Source organism: Athene cunicularia, unplaced genomic scaffold, assembly GCF_003259725.1.
Source record: "Athene cunicularia isolate RWA unplaced genomic scaffold, athCun1 SCF_1, whole genome shotgun sequence".
In the NCBI taxonomy this organism is placed as follows: domain Eukaryota; kingdom Metazoa; phylum Chordata; class Aves; order Strigiformes; family Strigidae; genus Athene; species Athene cunicularia.
The window spans coordinates 2,121,363-2,139,629 of record NW_020799155.1 but is presented as its reverse complement, the minus strand read 5'-3'; the positions used below and the strand labels follow the sequence as shown (position 1 = coordinate 2,139,629).

Here is an 18,267-nt window from a genome sequence, read left to right as displayed (position 1 = left end):
AAAAAAAAAAAAAAAAAAAAAAAAAAAAAAAGAGAGAAATTCAAGTAAACAGCATTTATCACAGCATTGCCATGGGCTAAACTGATGCTCAGGCAATACTTTCTAGTGATTTATCTACCTCAACCCCTATTCCTTTCTGGTCTACACTACAATTAGCTATATGAAATCCAAGTGGTCTATTGTAGCCCCTCCTTCCAATTAATTAAATGGATAGTAGTTAATTTTGAAGTACTGAAATAACAGATAATCAGACTTCTACATAAATCTTACTTGTTATGACTTGTAATTCATAAACAAATTAATTAACCTTCATTAATTAAGTTAGACAAGAGATTTGTTTTACCTTCCAGGTTACTGTGTCAACTTACCTCTGCTACGCAAACCACAAAGCGTGGTTTGACAAATACAATCACAGTCTACTGTAAATCTTAAGACTACAATAAATACAGATGTTAGACCAAAGAATTGAGTACTCTACATCAGCCATTTAGCTTTCAGCTGGCTCCTTTTTATGCACAAAACCTCTTTATGTTCTTATCTGGTGTACCACACCACACAGGTAATGCTCTCCTTTCTGGTGAGACTGTATCTTGGGTTATGCACCCAGATACTACGTGAAGTGCCCCACTGCTAATGGCAACACGAAATAACCAAAGCACAGAACAGGCTGCAGTTCTGCACCCTCCAGCAACGGCCAGGGACACATTCATCAAAACAGGATTCAGGACACAGGATATCTGGTGACACATACAGGCTTGTGTCCCCAGATGTGAAGAGAACTGAAAAAGCTCAAGTGGTACTGCTGTTTGCCTGAGATGAATTTGTGTGTGCTTCCTAATGCCAGGCCCTTTTTCCCATCAAAATGTACATGAATGAAGACAACACAATGTGGGATAAATCTACCAAAGATGTTATCCGGACTCTCTCAGAGACAACCCTCTGGGTCTCCCCTGGGAGAGGTCAGAAAGTTTTATAAAGGGAAGAACAGCCTAAGCCTACTAGAATTTGCAGGAGCTACCTGACAGTTAGCTGCAGTAGACTACCCAAGATCTGAGGACTGAAGATGTACTAAACAATAAAGAAAAAAAAAGGTTACATTCATACAAACAACAAAAGAGGAACAGACCTCTGGTAGATGTGCCCCTAATATGGGGAGTTATGCGAGACCTTTGTATGGGTGGACACATCAGGCCACCATTTTGACCTGCATGCTGCAGCGTAGGGATAATTTTATAGGAGAGTCCAGAGAATTCAGTGGCCTCCAGCACAGCCCATGCATCCCTGAACACCAAAGCCCTGGGGCAGTGGTAAGACCATTCTGAGTCCCAACCAGAAATACTTCCCTTCCTGGCACTCTGGAGTCAACTTAATAACTTCAGCAACTTTCAACAAGTCTTGTCTTTTTGCAGTACAAGTCTCAGATGATGCACCACCAGTTTTTATCGAAGTTTTAAATTTACTTGTGGTGAGAGAAAAAAAATGTCCCTGGAAGAGAGCATGACTACACCCTTTGAATCTTTCTATTGGAAACAGCAACAGTGAAAGCTGTCACCTTCACAATGTCCTCACACAAACCTGCTCTTAGCCCTCTGGGGGCTTGACCACTAACACCCCTTTTCATGGCAGGACTAGGAATAACCTTCACTGATCCCCCTTTCTGACTGTTCCCCCTCTGTCAACACTAGGCAGGTGTTGAGTGTTTTCTGGGCATAATGTCATATGTGCACAGTTTTTATCCTGTCTTCTTTGAGGCCATTAACGAAGTAGTTAAACAGGTTAGAACTTTGCTCTGTTAATATAAAACTTAGTAGCAACATAAAAGTGTTGGTTTCAGTTGCCTCCCCTTGAACACAGATAGAGGAGTGCGGCATGTTTGTACAGCATTTACCTCCCTGAAAGGATCAGAAGAGTGGCAAGGTTAAATACCATTTTCTGAACATCCTCCTGCAACCTGTGCTTGAAGAAAAGGTGTTTTCAGAAAAAAACCCAAACCTCAGGTACTCCTTGAGAGACAGGTTTTCATGATGCTGACTTTTTTGCATGAAGCTGGGGCAAGAGGCTGCAGTCACCAGCAGTCACTGGAGAGGTGGAAAAGCTGCATGCTCTGAGAATAGAGTCTTGTAAAAACATGGCAGGGGACTACTTTGACTCTGTGGAAATCTCTCGAGTTTACTGGGATCCTGAACCAACAACTGACATGCTATAATCCAATGTGGTATGGGGGTGCAGGTCAGGTCTTTCACAAGTCAATATCCCAAACAGCTCAAAACCAAGGCTGACAGCCCCTTCTGAGCAGCACAGCTATAGCAAACTAATCAAGATCACTACTTTATTTGAACTTGCCATAAGATGACACAGAGCAGATGTACAGAAGAATAGGGCAGGTTGTTCCATCTTTGCTCAGTTGAGGCCCTAGAGCACCTGAAGTAGGAGGTTCTTGAGCTGTTTGCTGCAGGGGATTCCCAGTTTCAATTTCAGCACTCATATCCCAAGGATTTCATGCTGACACAGAAGAAAGGGCCATGAGCTCATGCTGGGACACACAGCACCCCTTTTTAACTCCTCTTCATGAAGCTACTAGTCAGCAGCAGCAAAGAGGCTTCAAGGGAACAAGTCTTTATGGCTATGTGGAATAGGGGCATTGAAAGACAGAGCTGTGAAACAAATGCTTCAGGTGCTGCGGCTGCTTCAGCCATCAACAAGCACCCTCTGAGATGGGCCATGCCTAGGATGTCCTCCTTAACAAGGGCCAGAGACCAACACTGCTGTGAACACAGTAAGAAAAGAGAGGATGGTCCCCAGAGGTCACCTCCAGAATGTCCATCCTCTGACCGTGCTTTCTGGGACAGCCACAAGGAAAAGGCAACACAGTCCCCTGTTGAGCAGATGTGTCTTGCTCCAACAGAAGATATTCCTCATTTAAGAGATCTTCCTGGCTGAGGCATATTGGGTTGATGAGGCAGACTGAAGCAGCTGATGTTTGTGGAATTTTTAAAAGTCCTGGGGCATGGTGGAGTATATTCAAATAAATCCCATGTTGTTTTTGTTGACTGTTTTGTGCTTGCTACCACTCATGTGCTTCTTAAAAAAGGGGTCAGGGGGTTGACTTTTTTAAAAAAAGAAAAAATGTTTTCAGGCTATAGGCTTAGTTTCTGAAAAAATGTGGTTTTGCAGAATGTTGGTTGTTTAACCCATTGAACCTATTTTAGTTCAGTCATGTTGGCTTATAACCACATTTGTGCATTTTACATTCTCTTCTGTTCACAGTACTCAACACTGCTCCTTGTTCTTGGTACTCACTATTGGTTCAAAAAATGCTGTCTCAACCAATTGATTGTTATTAACAGCATCCTGTAAACAGCAAGAGTGGTTAATCGATGGGTCATGGCTCAAAAGGCCATTAAGCATTACCTGGCAAACAGTCCCTCAAACACAATTCAAAACTGCATCAGAGGAAGCACTGTTTTTTTGGGTGGTGTGAAGGGGAGGTGTGCAATCTGTTTTATTGTCACATAGCTATTTTGCACCTGCGAGAGAACAGGTGTTGCCACTGCCATACAGAGGTTTTAGAGCTCCAAAATTCAGCCTTGCATTAATGCTTAAAAATACTGTTACAATGAGTTGCTGGAAGCCAGACTGGGAAACCTTTTCTCTCCCAAAAAGGATCAAAATGTAAAGCTGGAGAAAATGTCAGGTTGCCATGAAATAACACATAACAGATGGCAATGCTGGTCACTTATAGGGTGTAATTCCTGCCATACATGATAAAGGGATGGCCAGCTCCTGTCTCATCTTTGCTTCTTCATGTTAATCTTGGGGCTTGCACATTCCCTTTGTTGCAATATTGACTTTCATGTCTTGAAATCTTGCTTCTTCAAGATTTACGCAGGCTGTAATCTCTACTTATGACATTCAGCCTCCCTACCTGACCTGCACCTCCATTTTCTCCTTTTCAGGTGACTTTCATCCTGCTCTTTCTCTTCATCCACAGTCTTGGTTACTGATTTCAGAAGTAATATAGGCAGTACTTCTCACTGTATATACTGTGAGGTGCAAAACATGTGTCCCTGCGTGAGGGGAAGCGATATGGGGTGTCAGCAGGCTTCTAAAGAGAAGCCCTTTCACTCAGGAGCAAACAAAACTGTCATCCTCACTCTATCCTTTCCCTGTCCCTTATATGTGCACATAAACATCTCAGGTCTGCTTCCTGAACAACCAAGGGAACAAATGCTGCCTCTCTCCCCTTTACAGAGCTGATAGCACTGACAAGAAATATAAATTCCCAAATTTCAGGGAACATTTAAGGAGCAGGTAACAAAATGCAGTGTCACTGAGGGAAGAACACTACATAACAACATATAAAAGACTTTCCCAAAGGAAAAACTTTGATTAGAAGTAATCACACCATTAAGCAAACAAGTTGCAAGTCATTTTTGTGTCAAGTTAGCGGTCAGGGAAGTCCTCAGACCCTAATGGACATGTAGTTCCAGTGTGGTCCTCCTCGCAGTGTGATACGCCACTGGCTAACATAGATGGACTTAGACCAGCCTAAACCCCAGTGGGAACCACTGTCACAGGCATGATAAAATGAACTGAATGGTATTGAGAACAGCTCTTAAAGACAACTTATGCAAATTAGCAGCTAATACAACATCTGCGTTTCTGAAGGACTGGATTCCCTTTAGAAACATACTGTTTTGGTCAGATTCTTTTGAAAGTGCTGTGAATTCTCCTTACTTAGCCCAGAGACGAATTCACGGAAGTTGATGAGCAAGTCTCCATTTTCATCAAGAAGCCTGAATAGGCGTGCAGCTAACACATCTGAATGAGTTCCACACGCCCATGGGAAGAGGAGAGCAAACATCCCCTTGAACTGCTCAAAGTCAATACGGTACTGCTCCAGGTAAGGCAGGCTGGGATCGTGCCGGTCAATAGCATTGCTGTTTCCTCCCCAGTAGCAGCTGGTCAGATGTTCTGCCTGAACAGAAGGCAAATGCTGTGAGATTGTCATCACTTCCATAAACAACTCATTGCTATCAATGATTTTTAAAAAAATTTCCAAGCTCCTACACACACATTCTTCAGACAACACAAGAATAGCAGGTGTATTTCCATCTACCTAACCCTTGCACTTCTGGACCTCTAAACAGCACAAAAACCATCCCTCTGCAAAAAACAGAAGATAAAGGTAGATGAAACATGAAATACCCATTTTGAACAGAGCAGTAAGCAGCTGTGACTTGCATATATACACAGGCTTGTTGTACTTAGTCACCTGCTTCAATCTCACCACACAGCCAAGTCAGAGAGGGGGGAGTCTCACAAAATCTTTAATTTCAGAGCATAAGGAAATTGCTGTTTATTTGAAATATTTTTTGTTGAACTGTATAGTCTCAAGAATACTGTCCTACTCTTTCAGCCTTACTGATGTCAGTGAAAGTTCTGGAGCTGATTGCAGTGAAATCTAATTCAAAACGATTCAGAAGCTTCAAGAAAGAGATACTAGAACTGCACAGGATTGTCTGACTTGGTGTCACTGATTCCATGGAAGACTGAAAGAAGGCATTGCAGGTTTTGGACAATTGTAAGACCTGACATTATAGACGGGAAATTTGAAAGAAGTTCTTCACGGAATAAAAAAAAAGAAATCTCTCTTATAACAAAATAGAGGAAGAAGGTATCTTGTTTTAAGGCACTGTGCATGAAGGTAAAATGCTTTAGTTTCAACTGCTCACCTTTAAATTTATGGATCTAACAGTATTGCTGTACAATCAGCTTACAAAGACACATCACTTCATGACACTAAAATTCCATGTAATACAGTATACATTAAAGCATTAATAATGACAAAAATCAGCCGTTGTGATATGGAAGTTTTATCTGTGAGATAATAAAGATATTTCTGTGCTAAATTCCAAAATCTGGGTCAGATAGAGACACATACGTACATTTCTAAAGATTGATCAAGAGTCTCTAGCTATTCATTTTTTCTTTATAATAGTTTTCATCAGTAAATGCATTTTTTTCCACAGACAAATTATTTAGTGAGTTACTTAATTTCCTGAGCTTTTAAAAATGGTTGGGTTTTTTTGTATGTTCAATAATAGAGCAGCTAATTCAAGTTTGTAGTAAGATACCTGATAGTAACTCACTCGGACTCAACCTGGTCCTTAAGAAAACAGTCCCATATAAAAAAAAAATAAACATTTGCATTTCCTGCAGGCACATGATCTTATCTTCACTTGGCTTTACCTTGAAAAGAGCATACAGTTCCTCCAGTTCATCGATAGTAAAAGAAGTCTCTGTCACAATAGTTCGTACCTTTTGAAACATAACATTAACAGTTATGGATTTGAAATCCATGTCTCATTGAAAAACTAATTTAAATTTCAGAAACTGACTGACCTTAATCTTTGCAAAGAACATTATTTCAGTACTTACCACATTGCGCTTTGTAGTATCTTCAAGGGTTTGGATAACTTTCAGCCTTTGTTTGAATCTCATTTGTTCAATTAAATCTGCTCGAATACTTCCAAATTTCTTCAAAAAGAAAAAGAAGTAGAGGATAGTCTGTGTATTAGTATTTGGAAACCTTAGCTTGCCTTTAATGTATTTGGGAAATTACTTATGTGATATATCACAGATGGTATATTTAAAAAAAACCTGCTGTTAAGGCATTTTTCTAACACATGACAAAGTTATAAAGACTTTAGGAATGTATCACTAGATTTTATTTTTCCCAATACTTCACTTTCATTTAATTTGAAAGGTCTTTATTAAGGTACAAATCCTCACATTGAAAGCAATAATCCTAGCAATTAGAAATTTCTTGCTTGGCAAATCTCTATGAATGGACTGATTCATAAGTCTTTCAGCAAGGTTTTACTTGGGCTTGTCCTGGAATATCTTAATTGCTACAGAGAGAGAAGCTATTTAGACTAACTGGATCTCTAACAGCTGAGACAGTATAGCAGTCCTTACGTTCATGAGGATCTGAAACCATGCATCAAGAATGCAACTTCTATTAGCAAGAAGATTCTCTGAAGTGCCCAAGTCTTATTTTCAGAAGTTTTCTTCATAATGCACAAAACAGCCTCAGGGAGCTCCTGCATATACTACAGAAGCATCCTAGGGAAAAACCTATAAGGAATAATATTCCATATTTTTGTATGTAGAGGGATGCGTAATCCCTCAGATTTATTTTTGTGAACTATAAGTAGAAGTTTTGTGTCATCAAGAAAACACTTGTAACATACTTAGAAATACACAGGTGACTAGCAGGAACAGTAACACCAGACATTAAGTATGCCACGTGTAAAAATAAAAGTTGGCAACAAGATACGCTTTCATACAGCATGGATTTATATTTCCAGTGCAAATGCATCTACATAAGTAGGTCATAATTTGCCCAGCATGTTCTTGTATGATCAAAGTAACACTAAAGCTGTGTTTATCTGTAAAGCTGTGCACGTTTATCTTGTCCCTCAGGAATAAAAAGATGTTTCATGTACTTAGAGCATTTTGCAAATAAAGAGGGCTTTTGATAAAATGGAATCTAGAGGAATATCCATGAATATCAAGCATCGCAGAGGTCACAAAACCATGAAAAGGGAGGTCTTTTGATGCTCTGAGGCTACGTCTATTCCAGAAATCAGGGTGTATTCTCTGGCCCAGAGGCTAAATGAGACAGTCTGCTCACGTACAACTTAAACTCGTGTAGCCTACAGAAAAGGAAGGCTGCATGCAATTACCTTCTTGGAGGGGGTCCCCCGCCCATGTTAACTTTCAAACCATAGAGGGAATTGCTGGAAGCCTGTCACTTGTTAGGTCAAAACTGCATCAAACCTTTCAACAGCGCAGACCTTTGAGCGTTTAACTTGGTTAAAATGTCCAAGATCCAGACACTAATATAGATGTTTAAGGCCTATTTTTTTCCAAACTAACAAAGACACAAATCAAAGGAGTTAAGCACATACAGCTTGAATATCTGATTCTACACTCCACTGACAGCTAAGGAGACATGCACAGGCTTTTAAAGCTGTAGTGACTGTGCATTATTTCAGTCACTTCTATTGTAAATACCGTAACACCAGGCTCTATGCCTTCTGAATTAATTGCAAAATTGAATGAAAGGAGATTTCTTAATAAAAAACGTTCTCAGGAGATGAAAAAGTTACTGGCAGGGTAAAATGTATCTGTTATGTATATTCTCTTATTTCAAGAACGTTTGTCATTTAAAATAGAAATTCAGTTCAATATCAGGGGGGTGCCAATTAATTACCAAAAAATTCCTCTGTATCGCTTCAGCTTTCTCTGGAGACCTCTCATATATGCATCTGACATGATTAGCTAAGAACTGGACAGGATCAGAGCATTATGGAAAGTAGCTCTTCATAAAACAATCCAAATATTCTGCTTTTGCCAGTGCTATGACTTCATCAGGTTCTCAGACTCATCACGCTCCACGACAACTATCACAGGACAGTCTGCAAGGGACAAGGTTCTCCCCACCTTGGGGGTGGTGTGTGTGTGTTTGAGGGAAGGCAAAGGACTCCAAGAAAAAGCATTTGTTTCAGCTGTAGATCTTCCTATTTTTTTGTCAATAATAAATATCTAGAAGATTAAGTATAGATGGTTAGTCAACAAGTACCTTTAACAGCTTAAATTCTAAAACCAGCAACGGTATGCTCACTTACTTGATATTTCACTCTTTGTAGCTGCGACAAAGCTAACAGTGCATTCCCAGCCCTGACTGCACACAACTGAGGAACGTAACAGTCATTGAATAACAGATGCCTTGAAGTTTTTTTTTATTTTGATAGTTTACTACTGAGTTGTTGGTGGTTTTTTAATAATCAAATCAGCCAACGACTCTCCTGAAACTAATTCTCTCCTTGCAACCAGCTCCTGCTTCCCTCACAGTTTTTCACTCCTCATGCTATTTGTTTTGCCTAATTATACCAGAGTACAGCTGGTTATTTATCTAGAACAAGCTACAAGGCTCTGTGCTGCATAAGCCCCAGAAAGACAGACTGGCTCTGCATGGAGTGAAGTTATTCATCAAAAAGCAGTTAAGCCAATGCAAGCTGTCTTCGTGATGAGGAAATCCGAAAAATACGAGGGAAATAACTTCACATAAACAACCTTCTCCCCATTCTAACATTGTGTGAAGGGGAAGAACTATACACCTAATTTGATTGTGTTTGTCCTTCAGCTTAAAATACACTAAGGACTACCTACTTCCTTGTTAAATAGATATCATGTTATTAAAGCAAGGAGGTTTTAGGGACATCGGAAGTGTCTCTGAAACAGCTGTCATATTGCTAAGTATGAACCTACATCTTGGACTAAAAATACTAATTTACCCTTCATGTCAATGGAAGGAAAAAAGGAAAACAAAAAGAATAGCTCTTTAGCATTATTATTTTATAACATCAGTGTAATCAACAGGAGTATTTAACTGATGGCTTATCTTTAAAAGTTAAGAATAATGGAACTGGTTTTCAAGTTGGGGTTTTTTTTGCAGGCTTTGTCCTGTGCTTTACTGATATCAGTTATTACCAGCACCTTTCACTTGAAATTTTTTTAGCTTTGTTGATTATAGAGAAGCTAGGGGTCCATGGTCATAATCAGCGCTTGCTTTAAAAAAAAAAAAATATAAAAGAAACAAAAGTTCCACTGATAATAGAAAGGTCTTCTGAAATCATACAGATTTCACCAATATTTCAGTTTGGAAAAGCATGAGAAAGCTTAGATGAGAAATAACCTTTTTTGAATTACAAGTTCAGCCTTTTGTTTGTAAATCACTTTTTTGTTGCAAGCTCTCCTTTGATGCTGCAGGCTTCTATACAAAACAGCTCCAACTAGAAGTTTTGGTTAAAAGAAAAAGACTAACCCCTCTTCCCTGCCCCATTTCAGACTTCTGAGATGAGTCTGTATTTCTTTTATATTCTTTCCATTCCAAGCAAAGCCAAAATATAGAGTATCAAATTCCTCTGTAAAGCAGAACTACTGTGGGTTGGCAAGTTCCTGTGAAGAAATCCTATCCTACCTCATAGGAAGACCTGATTAGTCTGAAGATATCCACCTCAGGATACGGCTCCACATCATCACTAAGCAGTGAATGAAGATGAGGAATGGGTGGAAGAGTGCTGTCCTTATTAGTTACGCTGTCCAAATATCTGATGGGAAAGAACAATAAAAACAAGTGAAAAACCCAAGATGCACTGATACTTCCTCCCTTCTCAGGGTTAACAGAATAAGGGTTACATATAGACTAGTGAATATAAAAATGATCAAGTCACTCTCTACTAATAGACTACAGAATTTTTGATATCAGTAATCTGACAAATCCTAACACTGCTTTTTCTCAGAGAGCACTAAGGTAACCCTGGTAATTCATTATCCTTATCGAGAAATAGCTTAAATACAGCTAGTAACAAAGACGTGGCTTACTGAACAGGTTTGTTACTTCTGGCTGTTTAAATAAACTAAGGGAATTATGACACCATGGGAACAAGGCTCAGTGTGCTTTACCCTGCGCGCTTCCCATCCTACTACTGCCCAACCTCACTGCAAGAGGCTTGAAGGGCTTGTTCCTCCCACCGTGCAGCTGCTGTAGATCATCCATCTTCTATCCTGCAGCTGCGGAACACTTAGATCCTCAGCAAGCACTGGGGCTTACTTCAGAGAAAACACAACCACAGTTGTCTTTAATCCCAAAGAAAATAAAATCAGATTTCAGTAAGGCTATACTAATAAAATTTACTAGGAAAAAAAATTTCCAAAGTTTCAGCAGCATTTTTAAACTAAATACTACCAAACATAAGGAAATCAGAGGTTACATGCAGCAGTATTAGTAGGTATTAAATGACTCAATCCAGTTTATTTATCAGCCTCCTGTTTCACTGAAATCTATTTATTTTAGAGCCTGCCTAATTAATCTGAGTTCTGTTTAGTCCGTTATCAAAACAATTTCCCTTGAGATCAAGGCTTTTTCTTAGCAGCATTTAAAAGGTAGCAGGCAAAAGATGAAGTAACAAAAACCACGTAATCAACTAAAATAATCAACCAAAATAAGTTTCTATAACCAGGTCTGGGAAGTTTATTTGAATGTCTTGAAAGAAGAATTTTTACCTTGTTGGTCACTTAACATTATTTTAAGATAATATCAAGAATAGCTTATACGGGTGAAAGGGGACTACAAGAGTGTAAAAGATTTACATACATCGTACTGGTTTGAGTATTTCAACATAGAATACAACAAATCAGAAAAGCAAAAAAGAAAAATAAAGTGAAGATACTTTATTTTCTGTAATAAATACCTTCCCAAGACTGTCATGGCTTCTCCATCATCTTTACAGTTAAGCAGCTTGTCTACATTAGCATCGAGGACAGCAAGCGCTAATTGAAATATCACCTTTATTCCTTCACAGAAGAAACAATCCACAACCACCACTGCACTTTCAAATGGCATTACACTGAGGAAAAGAGTGAGGAACCAGGACAGGGAAATGGTGGATATTACACCCAAGTCCTGCATGCAGTCATAAAGCTGTGGCACATAGTCACGAGCCAACTCTTCAAAGACACCCTGATCCACCAATGCTCCTGTTGAAAATAAATAAGGTTGGATGTCCGTTAATTCAGGAGCAACTGACCATATCACCATTTAGGGGAGAAAAATATACACACACACACACACACACACACACACACAAAAATACAAAACTTAAGAATATTCTCTACATGATGCTTTACATACATTCTCTCACTTTCAGATAAATAACAGATTCTAATCCACTACTGAGCTGTACATGCCAAGTGAACTGCAGTAAGGGGTTTTTTGGTTTAATTATACACTTCATAAGAGTTAACAAAGAGTCAGTTTGGTCTAGCACCTACAGAAGTTATAAGATGGCTTAGTAGTTACTACTACTAATTAGAAAAGCCTTCTCCACACCACCTGTTGGAGGAGGCCAGGGTGACTGCCTGTGAGGGTTTGGATTTATTTCAAGAGAATTCTGTGTTATACATATTTATGCCGTAACATCAGTGGCTTAAGTGGGCCGGGAAGAATATTTTCTGAATCTGAATGAGTATCTCAAGCTACAGTAATGACAGTTTCCATGATAAACTGAAGAGCCATTCAGTTCCACACACAGAAGGAAACTGCCATCTGACAAACAACAGCTTTCAGATACTTGTGTCTTCTCAAATCACTGGTAAACAGGCACAAAGACTTCTACTACAAATTGCCAAAGATCCTGATTCCACCTTGCTTTAATTAGATAACTGGAGCATCTAAAATTAAAATCCCATCTCTTTTTATTTACTTTGTTTAAGCCCACTTTAGAAAGCCATCTAATGCTAAGTGAAAAACTGTTATCTACTAGAGTATCTGTTTAGGGAATTGCCTCCATGCTCCTGAGCAAGCTCTCTTGCCACTAGCAAGCAGAGCTGTATCTATGCCACATGTACACCTACATGTATGCTTGTTTCAATACAAATAATATCGATTAATTGGGTTAACTGTTTCACTGTCGTTTTAGAAAACTTCCCCATAACGTACCAACAACTCTTGTGTTATAGTAGTCAGGTAGCATACGTTCACACAGAGCCACCAGCAACCAGAAAGCTTCTTCCTCTTTTGCATAAAGGAGGAGTACTGAAGTGACAATATTCATAGCCTAAAAGGAAGAAATATAAATTGCTAGATTCATTTATTCAGTATCTCACACAATAATCAGGCAAGTAAGTGGTTACTACAGTTAGGAAATTAGCTACCTCTCCCCCTGCAGACCCCAAACTGTTCAAGTATTTTCCTGTAAAAACAGCAGGCAGTGTTCTTCCCACTGCTCAAAGGAAGACTTAAGAAAGCCTCAAATAAACCACAAAAAATTGTTAGGTTTGGGGTTTGGATTTTTAAAGAAAAAAAAAAGATTTTTTTTCATAATCAAGTGCCTCCTCAGGTCTGCAAGCATCCAGCTACTCTGCTACTGATACTCCGCCAATAGGTGGAGGCTCTCTTGGGGAATCTGGGTCTGATGCAGACAAAGGTCTCCTATAGCACACTAATGATGGGTGCTGCTGTACCACGCCTTGCAGAGGCAGTCTGCACTCCCCATGCTTTCTGCTCCTAGGAAGAGGTCAAGACACAGCACCTGTGAGCTGAGGCAAATGCCTGCAATAGTGTCAGTCACAAGCAACCAGAGTATAGTGAAAAAAAGTCTTGCTGTTGCTCACTCTCCAAGTTTGACTGTATACGCAAGTTTTTTATGGCTGTTTCACTTCATTTCCAATATCACAGCACTGTATAATGACCTCTGAATTGATGGCTTACAGCCTTTGCTTAGACCTCTGTTAGTCTGAAGAAATAAAGTATTTCAATAACGTTTTCTTCTTAGTTTGTCTCCTAAGGAATTAGCTGCTCATTTCAAATCCTGTAACATTTTAAGACTCCAGCTTGATCATTACCAGCTTGAAACAGCAACTAAGTTTTCAACTGAAACTCAGAACAACTCTGCCAAATTCTGTGGTATTCCTTTTCATCTTGTCTACCATATATGAAATACTTGCATGCCTGAATTCTATCTGTAACTGTGAATCAGCATTCTGAATGTTATGGATCAAGTTGAAGGCTATTAACAATTCCTGTGACAGCTTTAGGAACCAGAACCAGTGCCTTTCTACTGTTTCTCTGTTAAACAACTTTACAAAAAGTCTATTATTTAGTATTATATTTGTTATTAAATAATTTATGACAGTATCTGTTAGAATTGCTTGCACTTTCTCTTACTCATGTTGTATCTAGGAGTGCTAACAGTCAGACATTAATCAGGCTTCTTAATACTCATGAATTCAAGTTTCCTTTTTGCAAAAATTGGTAGAAAGGCAAAAAAAAAGGGCCCAGGTGGTAAGTCAAAGTTACATAGCAAAAAAGAATGATTTGGGACCAGGCATTAAAGTGACTTGAATCACAGGCATAAGAACTCCCAAACCATGCACTGGTCAGCATTAAGTCTATAGATAAATGGTTGTGATACACAGTGATATCTTCTAGGGTGCTTTATTTTTATTTTTCAGTTTTGTTTGGAATGATTGAATAGCATCATTGAAAAAAATAAAGGAGGTGTTCTGGAGGGTTATTACAACTAATACACTGAGTAAGAAGGTAAAAATTTTAGGCTCAACAATTAAAAGTTGGGGTTTTTTTCCTGCTTAGAAGAAAAAAGAGAACTATTCTTCAGGGTTCATTTTTCATTCTCTGTAGATATACATCAGGACAGCTCTGTTATCCTCTGCCCAGTCTCTAGATTTACGAGCAGAAAATACGCTTACAGAAAACTATGCACATCTCAGCATGTGCTGCTAATATTTCTGTTAAGAGTAGGTCCTTGTGTCAAATCCCTCTGACCTCAGCATTACTGTAACTTTGCAGCATGGAGGCTTTACCTCACAGCATTATACACACATCGGTGTGCTTTACACAGCCAAATACTTGTGTACAGGACTGAAGAAACAGGAATCTAAGGAATGAACTGGAATTCCAGAAGTTGAAGGAGAGTCAAGGTATTTCATTTACCTGACAATATCCTATGTTTGGATTCCTAAAAGCATAAGCTGTCAAGACTCTCCTTAGAGCAGCAATACCCATCTCATTCTGGAATGCGGGGTGTTCTGGAAGCGAGCGGTGCAGATCCCTCTCTATCTCTTCTGTAGCAAGATTATACTTCCCCATCGATTTCTCCACTAGGTCCTCATAATAGCCAGGATGAGTGGCCATTTCATTAATGGCTCCTGGGAGTGGGAGAACAGTATTAAAACCAGAAGAAAAAAAGCAAGTGTGAGCAGATACAGTATCCCAGCATGATGATCTTCTGCTACCCTTTCATCTTGAATGTCACCAACAAGGACTTTGAAAGCAAATATGAAATGCTATTTTTGCAAAGGTGATTAGAAAAAGAAAAAAAGTATGTGCTTAGGTGATTGAGACATCACCCCTTCTTGTTTTCTCCTCTAGAGACATTTTACAATGAGGTTTAAAAAAAAAAATTTATATATATATAAAAAAATATAAATAAAGCCTCTCTTTTTCAGCTTGAATGAAACAGGAGGCTTGAAGAACAAACCAGCTGTGCAGTCACATGGTATCATGAGCTCTCTCTGCAGCTGGCTGTGGGTTTGACTATCCTAAATAACTCAAAACATGCCTCTGAAAAAGCTACTTGCCCTGAGAAGGGAGTAGATTAATGTTTGATTGCAGAAAGTATGACATCTCAGCCAAAAGCAAGAGACAGGAACTCCTGAGCTCTCTTCCTGCTTCTGAAAATAACTGTCATCTCAGGCAGGGCACTTCGTCTTAGGAATGCTATCACATGCCTGCTGAGTTACTGTGAGATTTCACTACTGACCAAAATTCTGGAAATTAAAACCTCATCAGCAAAGGAAATCAAGTGTCAGTATCACAAAGTAATACACATTGAAAATACTAGTTACATATACACCATGAAAATTGGTCCAAGTTAGCTGTTAAGCAGACACAGGACAGATCTGTGCGTTCCTGTGTATATTTTCTGAAAACATTTGTTTAATGCCCAGAAGCTAAAAGCTGGTGTACAAAATTAAGCATTATTAGGGAAACAGAAAACCAACCAGAAAGCATCATTAGGTTATCATATAAAGTCCCTGGTGTGCGCGTATCCTAAATGGCGTGGATAGCTGTGGTAACTATCTTGGAGAGGGGTAGAGCTAGACAAGGCATACAGTAAGTGAAAAGTTATGAAGAAAGCCTGAGGTATGGGCTGATTTCCACATAACCAGTAACAAAATGAATAAAAGTCAGCTTTGACAAAAAAACGCATAAGGGGATACAGATCTAGAAAATCCTTGATGGCAGAGAAGATGGGCAGAAATATTTTCACAGCTTTTTTCACATACTGGAAGCATCTAATAAAATCATAAAGGAACTTTTCTTTTTCATTATTTAAAAAAAAATAAATATAGTAGTTCCATGCACCATGCTTAAACTTTAGAATTCCTTGCAACAACTTGCTGTGAAGGCCAAAAGCTTAATTGTGTTGAGAAATGATTAAATAAATGGGAACTAGTCCTGCTGGTGGTTGCTGAACATCTAGTAGACCCCAGATTGATGGCTTCTGGTAAAGAGTGTGTGTTCTACTTTTTTTACATTCTTCCCTCATTCTTTAAGCCTGTTTGAGAAAGGGTATTTACTGGTTTAATTAGAACTTTTGTCTAAACCAGTCTGGTACCTGCTGACAGTCATAACCACACTTGCTTCAAATGTTTTTAGATGTTTATTATCTGTACCTTTAAACATCTTTGAAATCCTTTCTTCCCTCAAGACTTTTGATTATATCCCACAGTCACGGAAATACCTACCTGAAAACAGTAGCCAAAGTTCCCCTCTCATGCTTTCTGGAATGCCCTTCAGCACAAGGTCTCTGGTTTTCTCTGTACGATACATACAGACTCCTTGGCCATATTCAGCAAAGTGAATCTTCCAGGCCTGTTCCTTCAAAAACTCTTTAGCCTTAAAAAAAAAAAAAAAAAAAAGGCAGGCATAAAGATGCAGCTTCTCCTTCTAACACTTTGTCCCACTGAAGCACGAAGTGCTAATAAGCCTGCAACGTCTTAGCTTTCCAAGGGAGCAAGAAATAACTGGGCTACAGTCCAATTCTCTTCTTAATGGGCTGCCTCTTCCTATTCCTTAGTTTCCATCCCAGTAGACTTTGTTGTTAAAAGAATATTGTTGAAGCAGTTGTACTTAGGAGCAGGCATATAACCTCTCCTTAATTTACATCCAGTTCTGCTTTTTATGTAGTGAAGTTTTTTGTGCTGGTAAAATGACAGCATACTCAGTGCTTTATTTCTGTGAAAAATATTGCCTCTTAACTATCTGTGGCAGAACAAAACTCCTATGGGTCAGAAACATGGATTTTAAAGAAAACATGATGTAACAACTTTTTCAGTAGGCTACAACATTCAGAGGTGTATTTTACCAGCTTGGGGTTGAACTCCTCAGGTGACCTCCGCCGATACATTGTCATTAAAGCTTGAGTTGCTGTTGGAATGCCATTGTCATTGAGATTGAATTGGCGCTCTCCCTCTGACTCAGAGCTGAGGCTTTTATGAGGGCTGGCAGAAATTAAACTACTTGATCTTGTAAACACCTGTAGAAAGCAGTTACAAGCAATAGAGACATGGGGCTGAGCTAGAGTCTGGATGTTTTATTAAATTTTACTTCAAAATCTATACATGCTGCTAACAGCTAACAAAAATGTGAGCAAACTAAATCACCCAGGTACATTCACACGCTGAGCATATGACAGCAGAAATTAAACCAGTATAGAACAATGAAATTGTTCTCTCTCCCCACCCTGGACCACCTATAATTGGAATTGCTAAGGTAGTGTTAACTTTAAGTAGCCCTGGGCAATTAAAACAGCTCTCTTGGTCTCCAGTCAACACCACAGGACTGCTGACTCCCCAGAATATAAGATGCATATAGAACATATATTTATATGTGTGTGTACATATACACACACACATTTATATCTGTATAGGTGTTTATACAGACATACACAAAATAAATTATTTTGTTCCCCTCATTTAAAAAATGTTCTACAGAAAATTCAACACGGTCAGATTGTGATTTGGAAAAAAAAAAATAAAAAAAAGGATTTTCTGACTTCTCAACAGCTTGGAAAGTTTGTCACAGTAAGATCTCATATAACAGTTCACACCAAACACCTGAAATTGTAATTAGTAGTCATGTTACTAAATGTAATAATAATGCTTGCAATTATTTATTTGTGTTTACAATTCAGTAGGTAGAATACGTAGATCCATTTAGGGCAGAAGGCAAGACAAAGTATCAGCATTATATGTATATGTGCCCTGGTATTCATCTACAACAACACACTACTTATACTTCACTATGATCACAAAGCAAGTAAAAAACTGACTTTTAAGATTTACATAGCAAACAGGGTAGGGCTACTCAGCACAATGCTAAGGTATGGCTTTGTACAGACTTGGAATGTGAGATCTACCTAGATAAAACCAAAATGCTACACCACGAAAGCCTTTTCTGCTTTGAGATCTGAACTGCTAAACTTTGCTGGGTTTAACAGATCTGATGAGGTTGTGATATCAAGCCCCTCAACTTCATATATAAAACCTAGGAATTCAACAGAAGCCTGAGGAAAGTCTATCTAATCATATGTTTTAAGAATGGTTTACTTT

General features: G+C 38.8%; 1 protein-coding gene across 1 annotated transcript in view; it reads right to left on the bottom strand.

The window, feature by feature from the left end:
* The window catches only part of TBC1D9 (TBC1 domain family member 9), a 39,710-nt gene that overhangs the window by 6,105 nt on the left and 15,338 nt on the right, over positions 1 to 18,267 (bottom strand). The window contains exons 7-15 of the mRNA XM_026866964.1: positions 17,022 to 17,192; positions 16,402 to 16,552; positions 14,585 to 14,799; positions 12,572 to 12,689; positions 11,325 to 11,610; positions 10,052 to 10,181; positions 6,442 to 6,540; positions 6,253 to 6,321; positions 4,694 to 4,978 (exon numbers count right to left, since the gene is read on the bottom strand). Of these exons, the coding sequence (XP_026722765.1) occupies positions 4,694 to 4,978; positions 6,253 to 6,321; positions 6,442 to 6,540; positions 10,052 to 10,181; positions 11,325 to 11,610; positions 12,572 to 12,689; positions 14,585 to 14,799; positions 16,402 to 16,552; positions 17,022 to 17,192 (1,524 nt within the window). The remainder of the gene's footprint in view (positions 1 to 4,693; positions 4,979 to 6,252; positions 6,322 to 6,441; positions 6,541 to 10,051; positions 10,182 to 11,324; positions 11,611 to 12,571; positions 12,690 to 14,584; positions 14,800 to 16,401; positions 16,553 to 17,021; positions 17,193 to 18,267) is intronic.